This window comes from Rhinopithecus roxellana, chromosome 5 (assembly GCF_007565055.1).
Source record: "Rhinopithecus roxellana isolate Shanxi Qingling chromosome 5, ASM756505v1, whole genome shotgun sequence".
Lineage (NCBI taxonomy): Eukaryota > Metazoa > Chordata > Mammalia > Primates > Cercopithecidae > Rhinopithecus > Rhinopithecus roxellana.
The window spans coordinates 74,359,148-74,380,486 of record NC_044553.1 but is presented as its reverse complement, the minus strand read 5'-3'; the positions used below and the strand labels follow the sequence as shown (position 1 = coordinate 74,380,486).

At 41.3% G+C, this 21,339-nt stretch overlaps 2 protein-coding genes across 2 annotated transcripts in view; both read right to left on the bottom strand.

Moving 5' to 3' along the window:
- Positions 1-21,339, bottom strand: part of AVEN (apoptosis and caspase activation inhibitor) — a 186,344-nt gene that overhangs the window by 26,128 nt on the left and 138,877 nt on the right. The gene's annotated exons all lie outside the window — the stretch shown is intronic.
- LOC115897624 (small nuclear ribonucleoprotein G) lies at positions 1,426-1,820 on the bottom strand. Its single transcript, XM_030930999.1, has one exon. It carries the CDS (start codon positions 1,784-1,786, stop codon positions 1,556-1,558), a length of 231 nt encoding a protein of 76 aa, XP_030786859.1. The 5' UTR covers positions 1,787-1,820; the 3' UTR covers positions 1,426-1,555.

Sequence of the window (21,339 nt, the reverse complement as noted above, 5' to 3'; positions counted from 1 at the left end):
TTTTTGCTTAGCATTGTCTTGGCAATGCGGGCTCCTTTTGGTTTCACATGAACTTTAAAGTAGTTTTTTCCAATTCTGTGAAGAAAGTCATTGGAAGCTTGATGCAGATGGCACTGAATCTATAAATTACCTTGGACAGTATGGCCATTTTCACGATATTGATTCTTCCTATCCATGAACATGGAATGTTCTTCCATTTGTTTGTGTCCTCTTTTATTTCGTTGAGCAGTGGTTTGCAGTTCTCCTTGAAGAGGTTCTTCATATCCCCTGTAAGTTGGATTCCTAGGTAATATATTCTCTTTGTAGCAATTGTGAATGGGAGTTCACTCATGATTTGGTTGGTTGTCTGTTACTGGTGTATAGGAATGCTTGTGATCTTTGCACATTTTGTATCCTGAGACTTTGCTGAAGTTGCTTATCAGCTTAAGGAGATCTTGGGCTGAGACGATGGGGTTTTCTAAATATACAATCATGTCATCTGCAAACAGGGACAATTTGACTTCTTCTTTTCATAATTGAATACCCTTTTATTTATTTCTCTTGCCTGATTGCCCCGGCCAGAACTTCCAACACTATGTTGAATAGGAGTGATGAGAAAGGGCATCCTTGCCTTGTGCCGGTTTTCAAAGGGAATGCTTCCAGTTTTTGCCCATTTAGTATGATATTGGCTGTATCCCCACAGAAATTTTAACATGTAGGAAGAAATTCATACAAACACCAGCCTTGCTTGTATCAGGAAGTAGTATTTGCAGGGTGTGGTGGCTCGCACTTGTAATCCCTGCTACCTGTGAAGATAGCTTGAGCCCAGGAATTGGGAGTTATAGTGAGGTATGAGCACACCCCAGTTCTCCAGCTTGGGTGGAAAAAAAGAAACAAAGAAAGTAGTATTTTCCTGAGGATTCTGTTTTGAAACTATTGTTTGCAATGCATAATGTGAATTCTTTAGAAATTCACTTTTGTTCTTTTTGGACTTTCTTTCCCGAATAAAAACCAGCATCACTACCACTAGAAACGTGAGCTTTACCTGAAGCGTCTTAAAGTTGGTGACAGGAAAAGCAGAAAGTGGCGCACACTCTCTGAGTTCCTCGCTGTGCACATGCAGCCCCTCTGATTAGCTACTTCTGGCTCAGACCAAATGTGCAACAAATCAAAGCAGTTGGAAGAGAGTGTGGTCACAGTGTTCCATCAATTCATCAGTGACACCAAGTTCCAACTCAAGGCTTTTCAAATAGAAAAGAATGAGAAGAAGGAACAACCTTGATGCCAGGGTTTTTTTTTTTTTTTTTTTTCCATGTTTCACATTTAATAAGATTCTTCCACTTTAATGCATAAAACCCTTTGAAATCATTGTCAACCAGGAAAATTCATGTTAGAAAAAATTGCAATGAGAGCTAATATTCTATATTCAGAACATTTGAGAAGGCATTTTTGACTATTACAAAAGTTTGTTTAACAAAAAGTCTAATATGAAAATGTATATGACCTAATTTTTACATCATAGTAAAACAGGCCCTATGGAGAGAGGACATGGGTTTCTCTGCTGAACAGCCATTATTTATACTCGTTCCAAGGCTTCTAACATGATGATACTATTTCCTCGTATTACCACCATTCCAATATTGTTCTGTTGCCCACTAGTCGCCATCTCCACACATTCATCTATCACAAGGTTCATAAACGGATCAAATCCCCGCAATATTCCTTGGACATGTCTGCCACCATTTAATTTCAATGATAACTTCTTGTCCATAAATTTTTTCAACTCGGGAGGGTGAGCTTTGCTCATGGTGTATACTCCGCTGGCTCACAGACGCCTTGGAACGGAATCTTTTTTTTTTTTTTGAGACAGTGTCTCGCTCTGTTGCCCAGGCTGGAGTGCAGTGGCGTGATCTCGGCTCACAGCAACCTCCACCTCCCAGGCTCAAGTGATTCTTCTCCTGCCTCAGCCTTCCCAGTAGCTGGGACTACAAGTGAGCACCACCACACCCGGCTAATTTTTGTATTTTTAGTAGACATGGGGTTTCACTATGTTGGCCAGGCTGATCTCAAACTCCTGACCTTAGGTGATCTGCCCACTTCGGCCTCCCAAAGTTCTGGGATTAAAGGCATAAGCTACTGCGCCTGGCTGATGCCAATAATTTTAAATAGCTCTACCAGCACCAAAAGTGCAGAATCAGGAAGGAGCTACTGAACTCTACCGTATCTCCAGAAAGAACCCGTGCTGGGTAGTGTGGCTGCAAAACAGGAAGGCACTGACAGGCTGTTATTAGGATCTTACTCCTCTTTTCTGGTAAACAAAACTGAAACCATTGACAGCTAATACTATAAATGTAACTAAAAGTTTAACAAAGTAGAACAACACACGCAGTTGAGGTGATAGGGTTTTTCTCTTAAAAACAAACAAACAAAAAAATCAGGCCAGGCGCAATGGCTCACGGCTGTAACCCTAGCACTTTGGGCGGCCGAGGCAGATGGACTGCCTGAACTCAGAGTTTGAGACCAACCTGGGCAACATGGTGAAACCCCATCTCTACTGAAATACAAAAAATGAGCTGAGCGTGGCAGCGTGTGCCTATAGTGCCAGCTACTCGGGAGGCTGAGGCAGGAGAATAGATTGAACCTGGGAGGCAGAGGTGGAGTCAGCTGAGATCGTGACACTGCACTCCAGGCTGGGTGAGAGAGCGACACTCCGTCTCCCCCCACCAAAAAAAAAAAAAAAAATCATCAAATCTGTCAAATGCAGCTTTCCCCTACAGGTGGGTCTTCAAGATTCACACTTCAATGTAAAGCTATGGTTTGGGCATATTTTATTCTTGACATATATTCCTAAAATTGGAATTACTTGGTCCAAGGATAAAATTTACTTTGGAACTATTTGTTATGTTACTGTATTGATCTGCTGAAACACAGGACCAATGTGCAAATTCCACTCATAACACGCTCATCCACTTTTACACAAATGTGTGTGAAGTGCCTACTATGTGTCAGACTAGAAGCTAGCGATACAGAATGTTACCCAAAGTCCCTACTCTCATGGAATTACTGCTACTTAAATGTCTACTAAAGGGAGAAGAAAATTTACATCAATCACCTATTTCCTGAAAGCCCTATCAATAAGTTTTGTATTTACGTACACAACTGTATTAAAAGCCTTATTATTATTAAGTATATTAAGAAGTATAAGCCCTTCTACTTATTAAAATAATAGTATACAACCGGGCACAGTTGCTCACGCCTGTAATCCTAACACTTTGGGGAGGCCGAGGCAGGCGGATCAGAGGTCAGGAGATCGAGACCACCCTGGCTAACACGGTGAAACCCCGTCTCTACTAAAAATACAAAAAAAATTAGCCAGGTGTGGTGGAGGTTGCCTGTAGTCCCAGCTACTCGGGAGGCTGAGGCAGGAGAATGGTGTGAACCCAGGAGGCGGAGCTTGCACTGAGCCGAGATCGCGCCACTGCACTCCAATCTGGGTGACAGAGCAAGGCTCCAAAAAAAAAAAAAATTATTCTTAATCATAATAGAATGCTGTTTTAATTGCTTTTAAAGATCTCCCTTTTCCACATAACTTTTTCCTAACTTGTATATCCTTAGATGCCAATTGCTAGATGTTATCTATGTGATTAAAAGGTGCCATCTGGAAATTAAAGTTTGGGCTACTTTTTGGATATCGATTCTATAGCATAGCAAGATTCCAGAATGTTCTTTTATTGAAAGTATGTTTTCATCTTTAACTTTCCTCTAGTGCTCAGCGTCATAGCTCCTTCATACCCATCTGTAGGTGTCTGGATGCTACCACTGGTGGGCACGCTCTCTGAATTCAAACGAGCTTACTCTCCTAGTATGACAATGTATTTTTTAAATCAGACTTGGGTTGATTTTTCGATCTTTGAAGCTTAACCTACTATTTTTTTCATTGTTGGTCTGCAATGGTTTATATTTTCTACTTCAGAGATACTTTTTGAACAACTCAGACACCATTTTCAATGCAACTATATTTTCCTTTTTTTTTTTTTTTTTTTTTTTTTAAAGAGACCGGTCCCCACTCTGTCACCCAGTATGAAGTGCAGTGGTGCAGTCATAGTTCACTGCAGCCTCAATCTCCCAGGCTCAAGTAATCCTGCCACCTTAGCCTCCTGAATAGCTGGGACTACAGGTATTCACCACCATGCCCAGCTAATTTTTTTTATTTTTTGAAGAGATGAGGTCTCCCTATGTTGCCCAGAGTGGTCTCGAATTCCTGGCTCAAGTGATCCTCCCATCTCAGCCTCCCAAAGTGCTGGAATTACAGGCAGGAGCCACCGCACCCGGCCCAGTCATAACTATTTCTTAACTGAATCGCTGTAGTTGTATTCTAACTGGTTTACCTGCCTCCAATATAGTATTCTGAAGGCCCCACCAACTCCACCAGATAAACAGAACAAGCCATTTCTGTATTATATTCAAAACGATCTTTGAAAAATGCAAATCTGATCCTGCCAGACTCACAGTTAAACCTCTCTATAATTGCCCTCCACTAATTTTAGATAAGGTATAATAACTTTTATATCCAGCCAAGATGGAGGCCAGGGATCCAATGTATCCTCCTACCTGAAACAGTCAAAAAGTGTGGCTCCTAATTCATGCCTCCTAATGCATAAGGCGTTGGGTAGAGAATTCCTGAGGCATTGGGTAGAGTTCAAAAGCGTCTTCCTGTAGTAGAGAATAATTAACTCTACACAAAAGATTGCTCTGGTCTCACCTAACAAGTATTAAAAGCAAGAACTAAAAACATTAAACTGTTTCCAAGTAACTTAACTGTACCCCATAATAAAAACTACATAGTATTTATAGGAATACAAAATTATGACTGCACTCAACAAGGTAAAAGCAATTTCTGATATGCCATCAAAAATTACATGGCATGCACAGAAGCAGGAAAATAATGGCCCCCTAAAGAGGAGAATGAATGGATTGATTTCAATCTGCATACTATTATTTTAATAAGTAGAAGGGCTTATACTTCTTAATAATAATAAGGCTTTTAATACAATTGTGTACGTAAATACAAAAGTTATTGATAGGGCTTTCAGGAAATAGGTGATTCATGTAAATTTTCTTCTCCCTTTAGTAGACATTTAAGTAGCAGTAATTCCATGAGAGCAGGGACTTTGGGTAACATTCTGTATCGCTAGCTTCTAGTCTGACACACAGTAGGCACTTCACACACATTTGTGTAAAAGTGGATGAGCGTGTTATGAGTGGAATTTGCATGTTGGACCTGTGTTTCAGCAGATCAATAGAGTAACTACAACAAATAGTTCCAAAGTAAATTTTATCCTTGGACCAAGTAATTCCAATTTTAGGAATCAATCAAAATAATGCCAGAACTGACACAGATATGAAATTAGCAGAAAAGGACATTACAGCTTGTTAGCATAGCTTACATCACCCAGTACAATCTGGCCCCCATCGAATTCTCCAGGCCTCAGTTCTCTCCCTTATACTCTATACTTGAACGCTACCAAATTTTAGTTCTTCAAAAATGCCATGTTCTTTTTTGCATTCATGTTAATTATCTCTCCTGGTTATAATACTCATCCATCCAGTGGTGTGCAAGAAAACTATCTGGGGGCTGGGAGACAGTTCTCATTTGATGTGTTTAACAATATCCATGGTGTAAGCACACCCACCATGGCCAATTTCAATCTATCAAAAATTTAGCCACTAACTTGCAAAGTTCCTGAATTTTTAACAATCAGCTCTGAAGCTGGTATAAGCCTGCATCCATCCCTCTCATCATCTGCCCGGAGCCTCATCATTCATCCTCAAGTCTCAAGTTAAACATCAGTTCCTCTAAGAAGCCTTTTAAGATCCTTCAAATCTGTTCAATGTTCCTCCTCTGTACTCCTATAAAACACACTGTACTCACACCATCATAGCACTTACGATCCTCTATTGTTATTACCTGACATTTAAACCCCAAAAGGTAGATATTGTGCCCACCCTATTCATTAATCTATCTGCAGAACATTAGCATAATAGCATGCAATGACACTCAAAAATCAGCTGAATGAGTAGGAAAAAGGAACAGACTTCCAGTAAGTGCGACAACATAGATGAATCTCCAGTGCCTTATGCGACATGAAAGAAGCCAGACATAAAAGGCTACATACTATAGGGTCTCATTACATAACATTCTGAAAACGACAAAATCCACAAATCTATAGTTGCCAGGAAATGACTGCCAAGGTACATAGGGAACTTTCTGGGATGATGAAAATGTTCTATGTGTTGGTGGTGGTCACAGGCTGCTTACATTTGTAAAAACTGTATACCTAAAAAGGGTAAATTTTGCTCAACATTAATTATACCTCAATAAACATTATTTATTTATTTATTTATTTATTTATGTATTTATTTATTTAGAGATGGAGTCACGCTGTATCGCCCAGGCAGGAGTGCAGTGGCATGATCTTGGCTCACTGCAACCTCTGCCTCCCAGGTACAAGCAATTCTCCTGCCTCAGCCTCCACCATGCCCAGCTAATTTTTGTATTTTTAGTACAGACGGTTTCACCATGTTGGTGAGGCTGGTCTCGAACTCCTGACCTCAGGTGATCTGCCTGCCTCAGCTTCCCAAAGTGCTAGGATTACAGGCATGAGCCACCACGCCCAGTCATGAATTTATTTTTTAAACAACAGCTGCCAGGCCTGGTGGCTCATGCCTATAATCCCAGCACTTTGGGGGGCTGAGGCAGGAGGATTGCTTGAGGCCAAAAGTTCAAGATCAGTCTGGGCAACATAAGAAAACCTTATCTTTACCAAAAATTAAAAAAACTATATATGCAAGCATGATGGTGTGCACCTGTAGTCTTAGCTACTTGAGAGGCTGAGGTAGGAGGATGGTTTGAGCCAAGGAGTTTTAGGTTAAAGCAAGTTATGATTGTGCCACTGCACTCCAGCCTGGGTGACAGTGACTCTGTCCCTAAAAAAGCAAAACAAAAAAACAGCTGAATGGGCCGGGCGCGGTGGCTCACGCCTGTAATCCCAACACTTTGGGAGGCCGAGGTGGGCAGATTACGAGGTCAGGAGATCAAGATCATCCTGGCTAACACGGTGAAACCTCATTTCTACTAAAAATACAAAAAATTAGCCGGGCATGGTGGCGGGCACCCATAGTCCCAGCTACTCGGGAGGCTGAGGCAGAAGAATGGTATGAACCCGGGAGGCGGAGCTTGCAGTGAGCCAAGATCGCGCCACTGTACTCCAGCCTGGGCCACAGTGCCAGACTCCGTCTCAAAAACAAAACAAAAACAAAACAAAACAAAAAATAGCTGAATGACTCAGTCAATGCTAAGGAGATAATGATGAGTAAAAAAATAGCCTAAGCTCTTAACCAACTTACAACACATTGGCTGGGGAGGACTAGAGATTAGATCAACATACTATATGTGTTTCCTAGGGCAGCCTTTGTAAAGGACCACAAAGTGAGTGGCTTAAAACAATAGAAACTTATTCTCCCAGTTCTGGAGGTTAGAAGTCTGAAATGAACGTGCTGGCAAGGCCATGCTGTCTCTGAAGGCTCTAAGGGGAGGAACTTTCTCGCATCTTCCTCGCATCTGGCCTTGCCAGTAATCCCTGACATTCCAGCTTGTAGTTGCATCACTCCAATCTCTGCTTCTGTGGTCCCACGGCCTTCTTCCCTCTGTGTCTCTGTCCAAATTTCTCTCTCCTTTTGACATCAGTCATTGAATTAAGACACACCCTAATCTTGTGTGACCTCAACTTCACTTGATCACATTTGCCAAGTCCATATTGACGAATAATGTCACATTCACAAGGACTGAAGTTTAGGGTTTGAACATATCTTTTAGGAGGGCACAATTCAAACCACAACACACAAAAATGGCTATGAAACAAGACGAAAATATAACAAATACTCAGAAAGACATATAAAGTGCTGGGTTCAGAAGTCCCAGAGGGACTAAGAGAGGAATTCATGGTATCCCAAAATAGTATTTGAAATGGTCCTGAAGCAGAGTATGATTGGGTGACAGATATAAAGGAGAAGAGTAGGACATCTGGAGTAAAGGGGGGAAATGTTATAATGTTATAAGACAGGGGTAGGAAATGGTGATGATACCAGGAAGGAGTCCAATTTGATAACAGAGTCCAATTCGTTCTAAGTGTGATATACTGGAAAGGTAAGTGGGGACCTGGTAGCAGGTGGTCAAATGCCTAAATAAGGACTCTGTACTTCATTCAGCAGACTTTTGGGGACCACTGAGGGAATAACTGTGGTAAAACTTGCCCCCTTTTCTCACCTCTGCCCCTATGACACAGTTAAGAGGCTCATATAGCGTTGACAGGACACTTTTTTTTTTTTTTTGAGATGGAGTTTTACTCTTGTTGCCCTGGCTGGAGTGCAATGGCATGATCTCGGCTCACTGCAACCTCCGCCTCCCAGGTTCAAGCAATACTCCTGCCTCAGCCTTCCAAGTAGCTGGGATTACAGGCATGCACCACCACACCTGGCTAATTTTGTATTTTTAGCAGAGACAGGGTTTCTCCATGTTGAGGCTGGTCTCGAACTCCCGACCTCAGGTCATCCACCCGCCTCAGCCTCCCAAAGTGCTGGGATTACAGGCGTGAGCCACCGCGCCCAGCAGCAGGACACTTTCAAGTGCAGTTCTTTGAACTGTTCACATCACCCAGGTAGCAATTACTGATGTTCAAACTGAATTTTCCTCATTGATCCAGCTACTATATGGTAGAACTAGAAATAGCTGGAGGGTCCTCAAAAGATTTTGCTGTTGTGTTTAATCTAGTTTGTTCGTCTGCTGAAATAGTTTTCTCTTGAAAATGCAACATTGATTCAAAGTGTTTACATTTATTTGCTTCAGGGAAAGCCCCCCCTCCGCCCTTTTTTTTTTTTTTTGGAGACAGAGTGTTGCTCTCTCATCAGACTGAACTGCAGTGGTACCATTTCAGCTCACCGCAACCTCCGCCTCCCAGGTTCAAGCAATTCTCCCGCCTCACCCACCCAAGTAGCTGGACCTACAGGTGCACACCACCACGCCCAGATAATTTTTGTATTTTTAGTAGATACAGGGTTTCACCATGTTGGCCAGGATGGTCTCGATCTCTTGACCTCGTGATCCGCTGGCCTTGGCCTCCCAAAGTGCTGGGATGACAGGAGTGAGCCACCGCGCCCGGCCAGGGAAAGGCTTTTCTATCCTTAACTTGCAAGCTAGCATACAAAACGTAGATTTCTGACTAGCAGAAAAAGCATTATCTTAGGTAATTCTTCTTTCCAAAAGTATGTTCCAGAGGTCGCACCAATTCATTCTTTCAGATTAAAAGCTAATGATCCTCAAATCCCAGTTTGGTTATTTTTTTACACACAAGTATAAAGTCATGTGCAAAGAAGGAAACATAACAGAATCTAACTTACAGCAATTCAGTGGAGATTCACAGTAAGAACGCCAAGGTCATAATTATCGCACGTATTCTTGTCCTAGTGTCTACATCTGTATTTATGAATCACCTTTTTTTTTTTTTTCCTTTTCTTCTCTCTAAGCCCTTTTCTAGGATACTGCAATTATAGCTGTTCTATTGGAAATGAGTCCTTGAAACTCTTTGGAATCTAGAAGGTCACCTCTCTCACAAAGCCACATTATGTCTAAATGTTCTCAGCTGTGTGAGAGTACAGTCACTCTACTTAGTGCGGGAAAGCGGACGAAGTTTTGGGACAACAATTTTTCTTTTTTGAGATAAAGTCATTTTCTGGCACCCAGGCTGGAGTGCAGTGGCATGATCACAGCTTACTGCAGCCTCAACCTCCCAGGCTCAAGCAGTCCTCCCACCTCAGCCTCCCAAACAACTGGGACTACAGGCATCAGTCACCATGCCCAGCTGATTTTGGTAGTTTTTGTAGAGACATGGTTTTGTCATGTTGCCCAGGCTGGTTCAAACTCCTGGGCTCAAGAACTCTGCCCACCTCAGCCTCCCAAAGTGCTAGGATTATAGGTGTGAGCCACCATGTCTGGTCAATTGCATAATTTTTAAACACACACACATACACAAAACTGATCGCATAGCAAAATAGGTCAAGTAAAATATCATTGGTGCTGTATTATTTTCAACCACACAATAATTACCTTAAGTTCTAAAACTTGACATTTATCTATAGGTGACAAGCTTAAATCAAATTTAATTTAAAGTCTTATTCTATTTCATAAATAGCAATGCCCAGACAACTATTAACTGCCAACGAACAGTTTTTCAAGTTTTCTTCAGTAGTAACCTTGAGACGTATCTTCTACCTTTCCTTCAGAGATTCCTTGGTCTGGGGCTAGAAAGAAGGAAATGTCTATACAACACCCTTGATGTAAGTAACTCCATCTTAGAAAAAGACTCTACCTTACGTTGGCCGGGCACAGTGGCTCATGCCTGTAATCCCAGCACTTTGGGAGGCCGAGGTGGGCAGATCACGAGGTCGGGAGATTGAGACCATCCTGGCTAACACGGTGAAACCCCATCTCTACTAAAAATACAAAAAAATTAGCCAGGCGTGGTGACAGGCACCTGTAGTCCCAGCTACTCGGGAGGCTGAGGCAGGAGAATGGCATGAACCTGGGAGGCGGAACTTGAAGTGAGCCAAGACTGCACCACTGCACTCCAGCCTGGGTGATAGTGAAACTCGGTCTCAAAAAAAAAAGAAAAGAAAAGAAAAGAAAAAGACTACCTTACCTTTCAAAAGGCATCATGCCAACTAGGACTAGATAGTCACACGCTAGAAGTCCACACACAATGAAATACAGACACGTGCACACACACACACACACGTTTTCTTTATCTATTTGCCCTTTGATGGACACTCACATTGTCTCCATATCTTGGCTCTTGTGAATAATACTGAAATGAACATAGGGTACAGATATCTTTACAAGATGGCAATTTCAATTTCATGTCCTTTTGGTACATATCCAGAAGAGAGATTACTCGGTCATATGGCAGTTCTATTTTTAGTTTACTTAGGAACCTCCATACTGTTTCCATAATGGCTATACCAATCCACATTCCCACCAACAGTGTACCAGGGTTCCCTTTTGTCCACATCTCACCAACATTTACATCTTGTCCTTTTTGTAACAGCCATCCTAATGAACATGAGGTGGTATCTCGTAGTGGTTTTGTGTTTCCCCGATGATTGGTGATGTTGAACACCTTTTCATATATCTGTTGACCATTTTTATGTGTTTTTTGGAGAAATGTCTATTCAGATCCTTTGTCTACTTTTTAAACAGATTTTTTTTCTGCAACTGAGCTGTAGCAGTTAAAAACGTAACCCCTTATCAGGTATGTAGTCTGTGAATATTTTTCCCTAGCCCATAGGTTGCCTTTCCATTTGGTTGACTGGTTTTTTGTTTTGTTTGTTTTGCTGTGCAGAAGCCTAATTTGATGTAGTTCATGTATTTATCTTTGCTTTTTAGCTTGAACTTTTGGTGTGATATCCAGAAAGTCATTGCCAAGGCCATCTATAAACACAGGATATTTTCCATTTATTTGTGTCTTCTTTATTTCAACAATGCTTTACTGTACAAATTTTTCACCTCCTTCAAATTTATTCCTAAGTGTTCTATTTTTGTTGATGCTATCATCAACAAAAATAAAACAGCAAGTGAGATTCATTCCTGGTATACAAGGCTAGTTTAACATACACAAAATCAATGTGACACATCACATTAACAGAAAGATTAAAAACCTTATGATCATCTCAATGGATGCAGACAACACCTTTGACAAAGTTAAATATCCTTTCTCGAAAAAAAATTTTAACAGTTGAAGCACACAAGGAAAGTTCCTCAACATAATAAAGGTTACTCATGAAAAACATACAACTAACATCATAATCAACAGGAAACAAATGAAAAATATTCCACGAAGATCCAGTAGAAGGCAGGGATGCCCATTTCTATTCAACACAGTACTAGAAGTACTAGCAAAGGCAATCAAACAAGAAATAAAAGGCGTCCAGATCAGAAAGGAAGAAGCATAATGATCTCTATCTGGAGACATGATTTTATATGTAGAAAACCCCAAAGATTCCACACAAAAGTTACCTGTTAGAATAAATGAACTCAGTAAAGTTGCAATATACAAAATCAACACACAAAAATCAGTGCATTCCTATACACAAATAAAAAGACCTAGTTGAAAAAGAAATCAAGACAACAATCCCATTTTTGATACCATAAAAAATTCTTAGGAATAAATTCTATAGGCCGGGCGCGGTGGCTCAAGCCTGTAATCCCAGCACTTTGGGAGGCCGAGACGGGCAGATCACGAGGTCAGGAGATCAAGACCATCCTAGCTAACACGGTAAAACACCGTCTCTACTAAAAAATACAAAAAACTAGCCGGGCAAGGTGGCGGGTGCCTGTAGTCCCAGCTACTCGGGAGGCTGAGTCAGGAGAATGGCGTGAACCTGGGAGGTGGAGCTTGCAGTGAGCTGAGATCCGGCCACTGCACTCCAGCCTGGGCCACAGAGCGAGACTTCGTCTCAAAAAAAAAAAAAAAAAAAAAAAAAGAATAAATTCTATAGCTTAATTAAACTAATTAATTTATCCCTTAATCCTGTATGTTTAGCAGTCTCTCCTATGGCATGATGATCACTTTGCCCTCCACCCTTCACAACTGCTAAAGCAAATGCCATCTACTGGAGCACTTACTCTTTTGCCCACCAGGATCTGAATCCCCTTCCTAATCCTTAGCATCCCTCACCTTGTGAAACAGAGCCCCTCTCCTACTATCAAAGCAGAAAATTCTAGAGACTTCTTTTCTAGCATCTCTTGCTCTAGACATCGGCACACAAATGAGGCCACGTTGATCAAAAACACTCATCTGCAGTATTTGAATCAAAAACTAGGGATGAGAATGAGGGATTATGGAGAATTCATTCTTAGTGTTAGGTGTTGGCAGCTACAACCAGTTTATAAAAGGACAGAGGCTGTAGCAGTGTCCACTGCCCAGTGACAGTAACACTGATGTGGATGGCACAAATTGCAGTGTTCATGTGTATAGCAACAGCAGGTCCTCAGTCAGCTCTGCAGTGTGAGGCCCTATGCTAGCCTTCTGGTTTTTGAACGCAGTCCTTAGGCACTCCCAGAAAGGTTGTGAGCTGCCCAAAATACTCTTAATAAATTCCTTCTCTGCTTAAATTTGCCTAAGTCCGTTTCTGCAGCTTGCAACTAAGACCCTGATTGATACAGCATCTTGGTCTCCTTAGACTAATTTTACATGTTTTGGCATTACATAATCTCATTAACTCCAAGTTTCCTCAAAGCACACATGGGATCCTAGTAAGGAGATGTGTTTAGGAAAAATATAATAATATTAACACTTCGCATTGTACAGATCTTAACTGACTCTAAAAAGAATGAAAAATAGAAAACATGGTATATATAAAAGAACATGCTTGTTTACATATGCATATATATTGTATATGTGTATATACAGTCATGCATCACATAACAATGGGGATACACTTTGAGAAATGCATCATTAGGGCCGGGCGCGGTGGCTCAAGCCTGTAATCCCAGCACTTTGGGAGGCCGAGACGGGCGGATCACGAGGTCAGGAGATCGAGACCATCCTGGCTAACACGGTGAAACCCCGTCTCTACTAAAAAATACAAAAAACTAGCCGGGCGAGGTGGCGGACGCCTGTAGTCCCAGCTACTCGGGAGGCTGAGGCAGGAGAATGGTGTGAACCCGGGAGGCGGAGCTTGCAATGAGCTGAGATCCGGCCACTGCACTCCAGCCCCGGCGACAGAGTGAGACTCCGTCTCAAAAAAAAAAAAAAAAAAAAAAAAAAAGAGAGAAATGCATCATTAGGTGATCTGTCATTGTGCAAACATCAGAGAGTGTACTAACAAACCAAGATGGCATGGCCTACCTATGCTATCTCGTATAGTCTGTTGTTTCTAGGCTACAAGCCTGCACAGCATGTTACTGTACTGAATACTGCAGGCAACTATAATACAATGGTAAGTATTTGTGTTTCCAAACATATCTAAACATAGAACAGGTACAGGAAAAGTATGGTATTATAATTTTTGGGGACCACTGTCATATATGTGGTCCGTCATGGACCAAAACATCATTATGTAGTGCATGACTGTATATGCATATATATTAATGCATATTTATAGGTCAGGTGCAGTAGCTCACACCTGTAATCCCAGCACTTTGGGAGGCCAAGGCAGGAGTACTGCTTAAAGCCAGGAATTTGAGACCAACCTGGGCATTGCAGTGATACCCTGTCTCTACAAAATATTTAAAAATTAGCCAGGCATGATGGTACACACCTATAGTCCCAACTACTTGGAAGACTGAGGCAGGAGAATCACTTGAGCCCAGGAATTCAAAACTGCAGTGAGCTACGATCATGCCACTGCACTGAAGCCTAGGCTACAGAGTAAGACTGTTTTTTTGTTTTGTTTTGTTTTGTTTTGTTTTCAGATGGAGTTTTGCTTCTGTCATCCAGGCTGGAGTGGTGTGATCTTGGCTCACTGCAACCTCTGCCTCCTGGGTTCAAGCGATTCTCCTGCCTCAGCCTCCCAAGTAGCTGGGATGACAGGTACCTGCCACCAAGCCCGGCTAAATTTTTGTATTTTTAGTAGAGATGGGGTTTCGCCATGTTGGCCAGGCTGGTCTTCAACTCCTGACCTCAGGTGATCCACCTGCCTTGGCCTCCCAAAATGCTGCGATTACAGGTGTGAACCACCGTGCCCAGCCGAGACTATGTTTCATTCACACACACATATATATATATATACACACACACGCGCATATGCACATGCACGCACACACACATATATATGTATATCTGTTGTTCTTTATAATGAAGTTTGGTTATATTTAATTTTATATATAAATATTTTTTTTTCTTTTTTTCTTTTTTTTTTTTTTTTGAGACAGAGTCTCGCTCTGTTGCCCAGGCTGGACTGCAGTGGTGTGATCTACGCTCACTGAAAGCTCCACCTCCCGGGTTCACACCATTCTTCTGCCAGAGCCTCCCAAGTAGCTGGGACTACAGGTGCCTGCCACTACACCCGGCTAACTTTTTGTATTTTTAGTACAGACAGGGTTTCACCATGTTATCCAGGATGGTCTCAATCTCCTGACCTCGTGATCCGCCCGCCTTGGTCTCCCAAAGTGCTGGGATTACAGGCTTGAGCCACCGTGCCTGGCCTATTTAATTATATTTTTAAAATATGTTAAAAGATAACTACTTTTGGCTGGGTGCGGTAGCTCATGCCTGTAATCCCAGCACTTTGGGAGGCCGAGGCTGGTGGATCACCTCAGGTCAGGAGTTCGAGATCAGTCTGGCCAACATGGTGAAACCTTGTCTCTACTAAAAATAAAAAAATTAGCCGGGTGTGGTGGCACACGTCTGTAATCCCAGCTACTTAGGAGGCTGAGGCAGGAGAATCACTCGAACCTGGGAGATGGAGGTTGCAGTGAGCTGAGATTGCGACAGCGAGACTCCATCTCCCCGCCCCCCCAAAAAAACAAAAACTACTTTTGTTTCCAACTAATTAGGTGTTTAATTAGGTGTTGAAACAAAAAAACAAAACGAAAAACCCACAGGCTTTGGGGTCAGAAAAAACTGAGTTTAAACTGCTGTTCACTAATTACTTGCTGTGAAACCTTGGAGAAGTTTCTTAAATTATCTAAGCCACAATTCTCTCATTGGAAAAATAATAACACCCATTCTATAAGGCTATCTGTAGGGTAAGAGATACTATACATAAAACAGCTCACCCAGTATCTGACATGTATTAGATGCTCCATCAACTTTGAGAGTCCAGCCCTCACAATCTGCCTCTCTCTCAATGCCAAACCAATCTTCTCCAGGGATTATTTTCTTCCAAAGGAAGATAAAATTGGCTGGATGCCGGGGTTCACACCTGGAATCCCAGCATTTTGGGAGGCCGAGGCGCGCCTGTTGCTTGACCTCAGGAGTTTACATCAGCCTGGGAAACATGGCGAAACCCCTTCTCTACAAAAAAAATACAAAAATTAGCCAGGAGTGCTGGCATGCGCCTGTGGTCCCAGAGGGAGGCTGAAGTGGGAGGTTTGCTTGAGCTCCAGAGGTGGAGGTTGCAGTGAGCCAAGACCGTGCCACTGCACTCCAGCCTGGATGACAAAGTGAGACCTTCTTTCGGGAAAAAAAAAAAAAAAAAAGGTAACATTCGCTCCCAGACACCCACCCAATTCAACCAAATGCACGGACACTAGTGAAACACTATGCATCTAATGTTTAGTGCACCTGTTACCTACTGTCTTTCCTATATTTCTAGGATACTGTCCTTCTTCTATTTCTAGATTTTCTCAGTACCTCCCATAAATGAATTGCTGTCCATATAGCCATGAAGGCATACATTAAGTTGTTAAATTTCATTTTATTAACATCACTGCCCTAACAAAAAAAAAGGTCAAGCATAAAGCTACTTGGTTACCTAAGAACAGGTCTATGTTTCTCCCAACTTACTGATCAGAACTGGAGTGAAATGTGTGTACACGTGCTTCTGTGTGTGCGGAATGGGTGGAGGGAGGGAGGGGTAGGGAAGGCAAACACCAAAGAGGAAGTGAGACATGCACCAATAGGACCCAGAAGCCCTCCATACCAATGTATTACACAAAATACTAGAGGGGCTTCAGAGATTAACTGGTTCAACCACCTTGTTTTAGAGATATAAAACGTGAGAAGCACCTTTTAAAATACTGAATGATAGGCCACTGTACGTAGATGTCACAAGTTGTTCATCCATTGATTTATCTATGGACACGAGTTTGCTTTCACCTTTTGGCTATTGTGAATAACGCTGCTATAAAGTTGGATGTACAAATATTTGTTCCAGTCCCTGCTTTCAATTCTTTGGGTTATATAAGTGAAATTCTCGAATTACATAATTCTATTTTTAATTTTTATTGAACTTTGAAGATATTATGCTAAGTGAATAAACCAGTCACAAAAACAGTCAAATGCTGTATGATTCTGCTTCTATGAGTTGCCTAGAGTAGTCAGACTCATAGAGACAGAAAGTAGGATGGTGATTGCCAGGGGTTGGGGAGAGAAGACAATGGCAAGTTATTGTTTAATAAGTACAGAATTTCAGTTTAGCAAAATGAAAAAAACTCTGGATATGGAGGATGATGGTTGCATAGCAGTGTGAATACACCTAATACCACTCAACTGTACACTTAAAGATGATTAAAGTGGTAAATATTATGTATATTTTACCACAATTTTTAAAATGTATCTATTTTTTAAAAAGGGGGGTGGGGGGAAAGAGGGTGTACACAAATTGGTTAACAGACTTTCCAATGTCAAACAATGAGTGGTAGAACAAGGATTACAACCAAGTTCTTCTACTTGATGGCCCACAGCTTTTTCTACCAAGCCATGAATGAGAAGAAAAATAATTATAGATTTGGAATGCCTCCTCATATAAGCAACTGGACCGTATCTTGTCCAATATGATAATACCCCAAATATCAGCGGGATAGACCCTGCTTGCCCAATTCCAGTTGTTTTCTGACACCTACTAGGCACCAAGTTAACTGGGCCTCTCGTTACAGACAAGACCTCAAATGATGGCACAGAGAGGCTGTCCCCTTTCCTCCCTCTCAGGCATTGCTATGTCTCAAGGGCAGGAAATTGAGGTCAACTATGTTTTGCTCTGGGAATTTCAAGGAGTATCTCAGAGGAAAGGCTGGGGTATCAACATCAGTCATTTTGCTTCCACATGGGATTATGCTTTTTAAATGAGACATCGTTTCTAAGGGACATTGCCAGCCTTCTGTTCCATGGTTTTCACCAGTGTAAAAAATTTTTGTTTCTAAGTCAGCTCATCAGGAAGGAAGGAAATGTAGCTTTATTTTAGGCCAGACTGTTGCAAAGTATTCATAATGTATCACAGCCTTGGAAGCTGGATTTCATGTTGCTATCTGCCTTTTATTCCCCTCACCTCTCCCTTCTGACAACTGTGGACAAGTTAAAATTCAGCAGTATGTAAGAATCAGAGAACAGAGGTTGTTTCTCTAAAGTCCTAATAAACCTTGAAAACAATAAAGCACTAGAAACACCCCTGCTGTCCTAATCCACAAAATTCCCAGCACTATTTAAAAAAAAAAAAAAAAAAAAAAAAAAAAAAAAAAAACCTCTGTATGGAGTAAAGACTTAAACATAAAAAAGTTAAAAGTGCTAGAAGAAAAAATGGGTAAAATGTATTATCTTGTATAATCTTGGAGTGAAGAAGACCTTTATAAACACAATACAAAATGCATCTAACTACATAAAAATGTGAAGCATCTCTATGTGCAAAAATTTAGGAAAGTCAAAAGACAAATGACAATGCAGGAGAAATATTTGTAACACATCAGATAAAAGGCTATTTTCATTTACATTGTATACTTTACAGCTCACTTACTTAAAAATTTGTATTGTGATAAAATATACATAAAACTTACCATTTTAGTCCCTTTTAAGTATACAGTCCAGTGGCATTAAGTACATTCACATTATTGTGTAAGCATCACCACCATCTGTCCCCAAAACTCATTTATCATCCCAAACTAAAACTCCTCACGCATTACCCATAACTCCCCATTCTCTCTCACCCCGAACCCTGGCAACTACCATTCTATTTTCTGTTTCTGTGAATCTGACCATTCTGGGTGACTTATATAAGTCGAATCATACAGTATTTTTCTTTTTTTCTGACTGGATTATTTGACTCAGCAAGGTTTATCCTTGTTGTCGCCATGTGTCTGAATTTCCTTTCTTAAGTCTGAATAATAATCCACTGCATCACATTTATTCATTATCCATCAATAAACATTTAGGCTGTTTCTACCTCTTTGCTACTGTGTATAAATCAATATTTTAAAAATTCAGTTAATGGAGAAACTACAGCAGGGCTGGGGCTTGATTCATGCAGAAGTCTGCCGGGGAAAAGACAAACCAGCAAAGAGAGCAGTCACGTGGGGTGGTCTAGCGTGACAAAGCTGGAGACCTGAGACCTGGGCAGTTTCCCTCACATGATTTTTGCTGAATTCTGAAGCTGCTTCAGAGATGCACTGAAGTGTTTCTGTACATTTTTAATATCCCCTGTTGTGGCTTTCTACCACTCTGAGCTACCTGCCTGGGCTGTCCCTCAAATATCTCCCCAAGTTGGTTTTTGTTTTGTTTTGGTGCTTGAGTTTGTTAGTGTTCTGGTTACAAAGCGGCATGAACTCTCAATGACCAGCTTCTACCTTTATTTTTCCCTTAAGCCTTGTTATTTTAACGTGCGATTTTGTAGAACCCCAGGTTTCTCAGGAAAGCAAAAGCACCTTTATTTCCAACACCCAAGTGTGGCACAGGCTGGCAATTCAGAGAAAGACAAAAGTAAAATGTGCAGGGAGAAAAAACAAAAAAAACCTAAGAGCTCTCATGGGAATAACCTATTTGCCCGTTTGCAATTATAGGGTGATTTTATACTCTATAAATGCACCAACAGTGACGTGGATTAATACTCATATGTTACCAGCTCAAGATGTGAACAAAAAAGCAGGAATCTTTTATTCCAGGTAACAACAATGCTTGCAGTAAGGAAGAAAACTGTCATAACACAAAGGTGATGGCTTCTTAATTGCAGGCACTGTCAACACAATGTTTCTTGGAATTAGCAATTCAGCTTTAGAAGTAAAAGAATCCTGGTTAGATGCTAAAGGTGTCAGCTCCATTCCTACCCCTACACCAAGCTACCAGTGAGAAAACCACCTAAGTATCTCACTTTTCAAATGTTTAAAATCAAAACAATTTTTGAATGACTAAAATTATTGTAATTTTATAAGGTATAAATTTTATCAGGTATATAAAATTATAACTGCCACAACTTTGCATTTATGTAACACCTTTTTTAAGCATGAAAAACATTTGCTGACCGGGCATGGTGGCTCATGTCTAATCCCAACACTTTGGGAGGCTGAGCCGGGTAGATCACCTGAAATCAGGAGTTTGAGGCCAGCCCGGCCAAATACAAAAAATTACACAAAATACAAATACAAAAAATTAGCTGGGCATGGTGGTGGACACCTGTAATCCCAGCTACTTGGGAGGCTGAGGCAGAAGAATCACTTGAACCTGGGAGGTGGAGGTTGCAGTGAGCTGAGATGGTGCCACTGCATTCCAGCCCCAGCCTGGGTGACAGAGTGAGACTCCATCTCAAAAACAGAGCAAAACAAACACACAAAAAACAATTTGCTTAGTAAGCAAGGTAGTACTTGTTAAAAATGAGTCTCCTTGGCTTCCCTGTGAGACACATATTTCTTTCGTTTCTCTGAGCTCTTTCAATGGGGAGCTAAAAGAAGTGTGAAAAAACAAGAGGGGAAGGTGTGAGGTGGCTGTGAACTTTGCTGGACAACTAGTAAGATGTCTGCTCAGAAATCACTAACAGAAAAAAGGGAAACAAAAATAATACAAAGCAAACAATTGACCATATACTCAATATCTGCACAGCATGGTGCCTGGTGCTGTAAGAACTCAGGCCACAAAGGCAAAAGTGTGTGGAAGAAATTGGGACGTGAAGATAGTTACGTCAGTATCTGTTATGTCTTTAATTGTCCTAGAGCCAAAGTGATGCTATACAAGGTCTTCCTCTCTCACAAAGTACTAGTGGGAATTTTTCCTCTAGGATTTTAAAAAGTGACAGGGAGAAAGAATGTACCTCATAAAATGCCCAACTCACCCAACAGGCATTACTCATTATGCTAGAAGGAAATCTGTCTAATGGGACACATTGGTGAGGCTGGAATAACAGGAACATTCTGCAGATGGGCCACCGGATACTCTGGTGGGGACTGACCTGAAAAGAAATGGGAGTTTCCTGCGTCTAGCCAAGAGTCATGGCAGCTCCCAACAAAGAGTTAAGGGGCATCCCAGTTCTACTGCCACTGCTGACTAGTTATCACTTCAACTCTCCATTCATTTTCCCATACACGAAAATAAAACAATATCTTAGGAGACATCAAGATCATAAATATTCTCTATTCAAGTGCTTTGGAAGAAAAGCAGTTTTAAACCGATGAATCATTGCGACTCAACACTGGGTTGGGAGAGAAGCTAAAACAGTGAAGACAGTTCTAAAAACTACACTGCATAGAAGCCAACTCATTAAAATATCCTCTCCAAAATGTTCATCAAAGCAGAATAAATGTTCCTTATTCCTCTCAAGACCAACTCCGGCACCACCACCTCTTCTCATCACTCACAGTCTCAAAACCACCGCTGCCAATACCATATT

Excerpts from the sequence above, each read along its gene's own strand:
- LOC115897624 (XM_030930999.1), bottom strand. The coding sequence starts at position 1,786 with ATGAGCAAAGCTCACCCTCCCGAGTTGAAAAAATTTATGGACAAGAAG.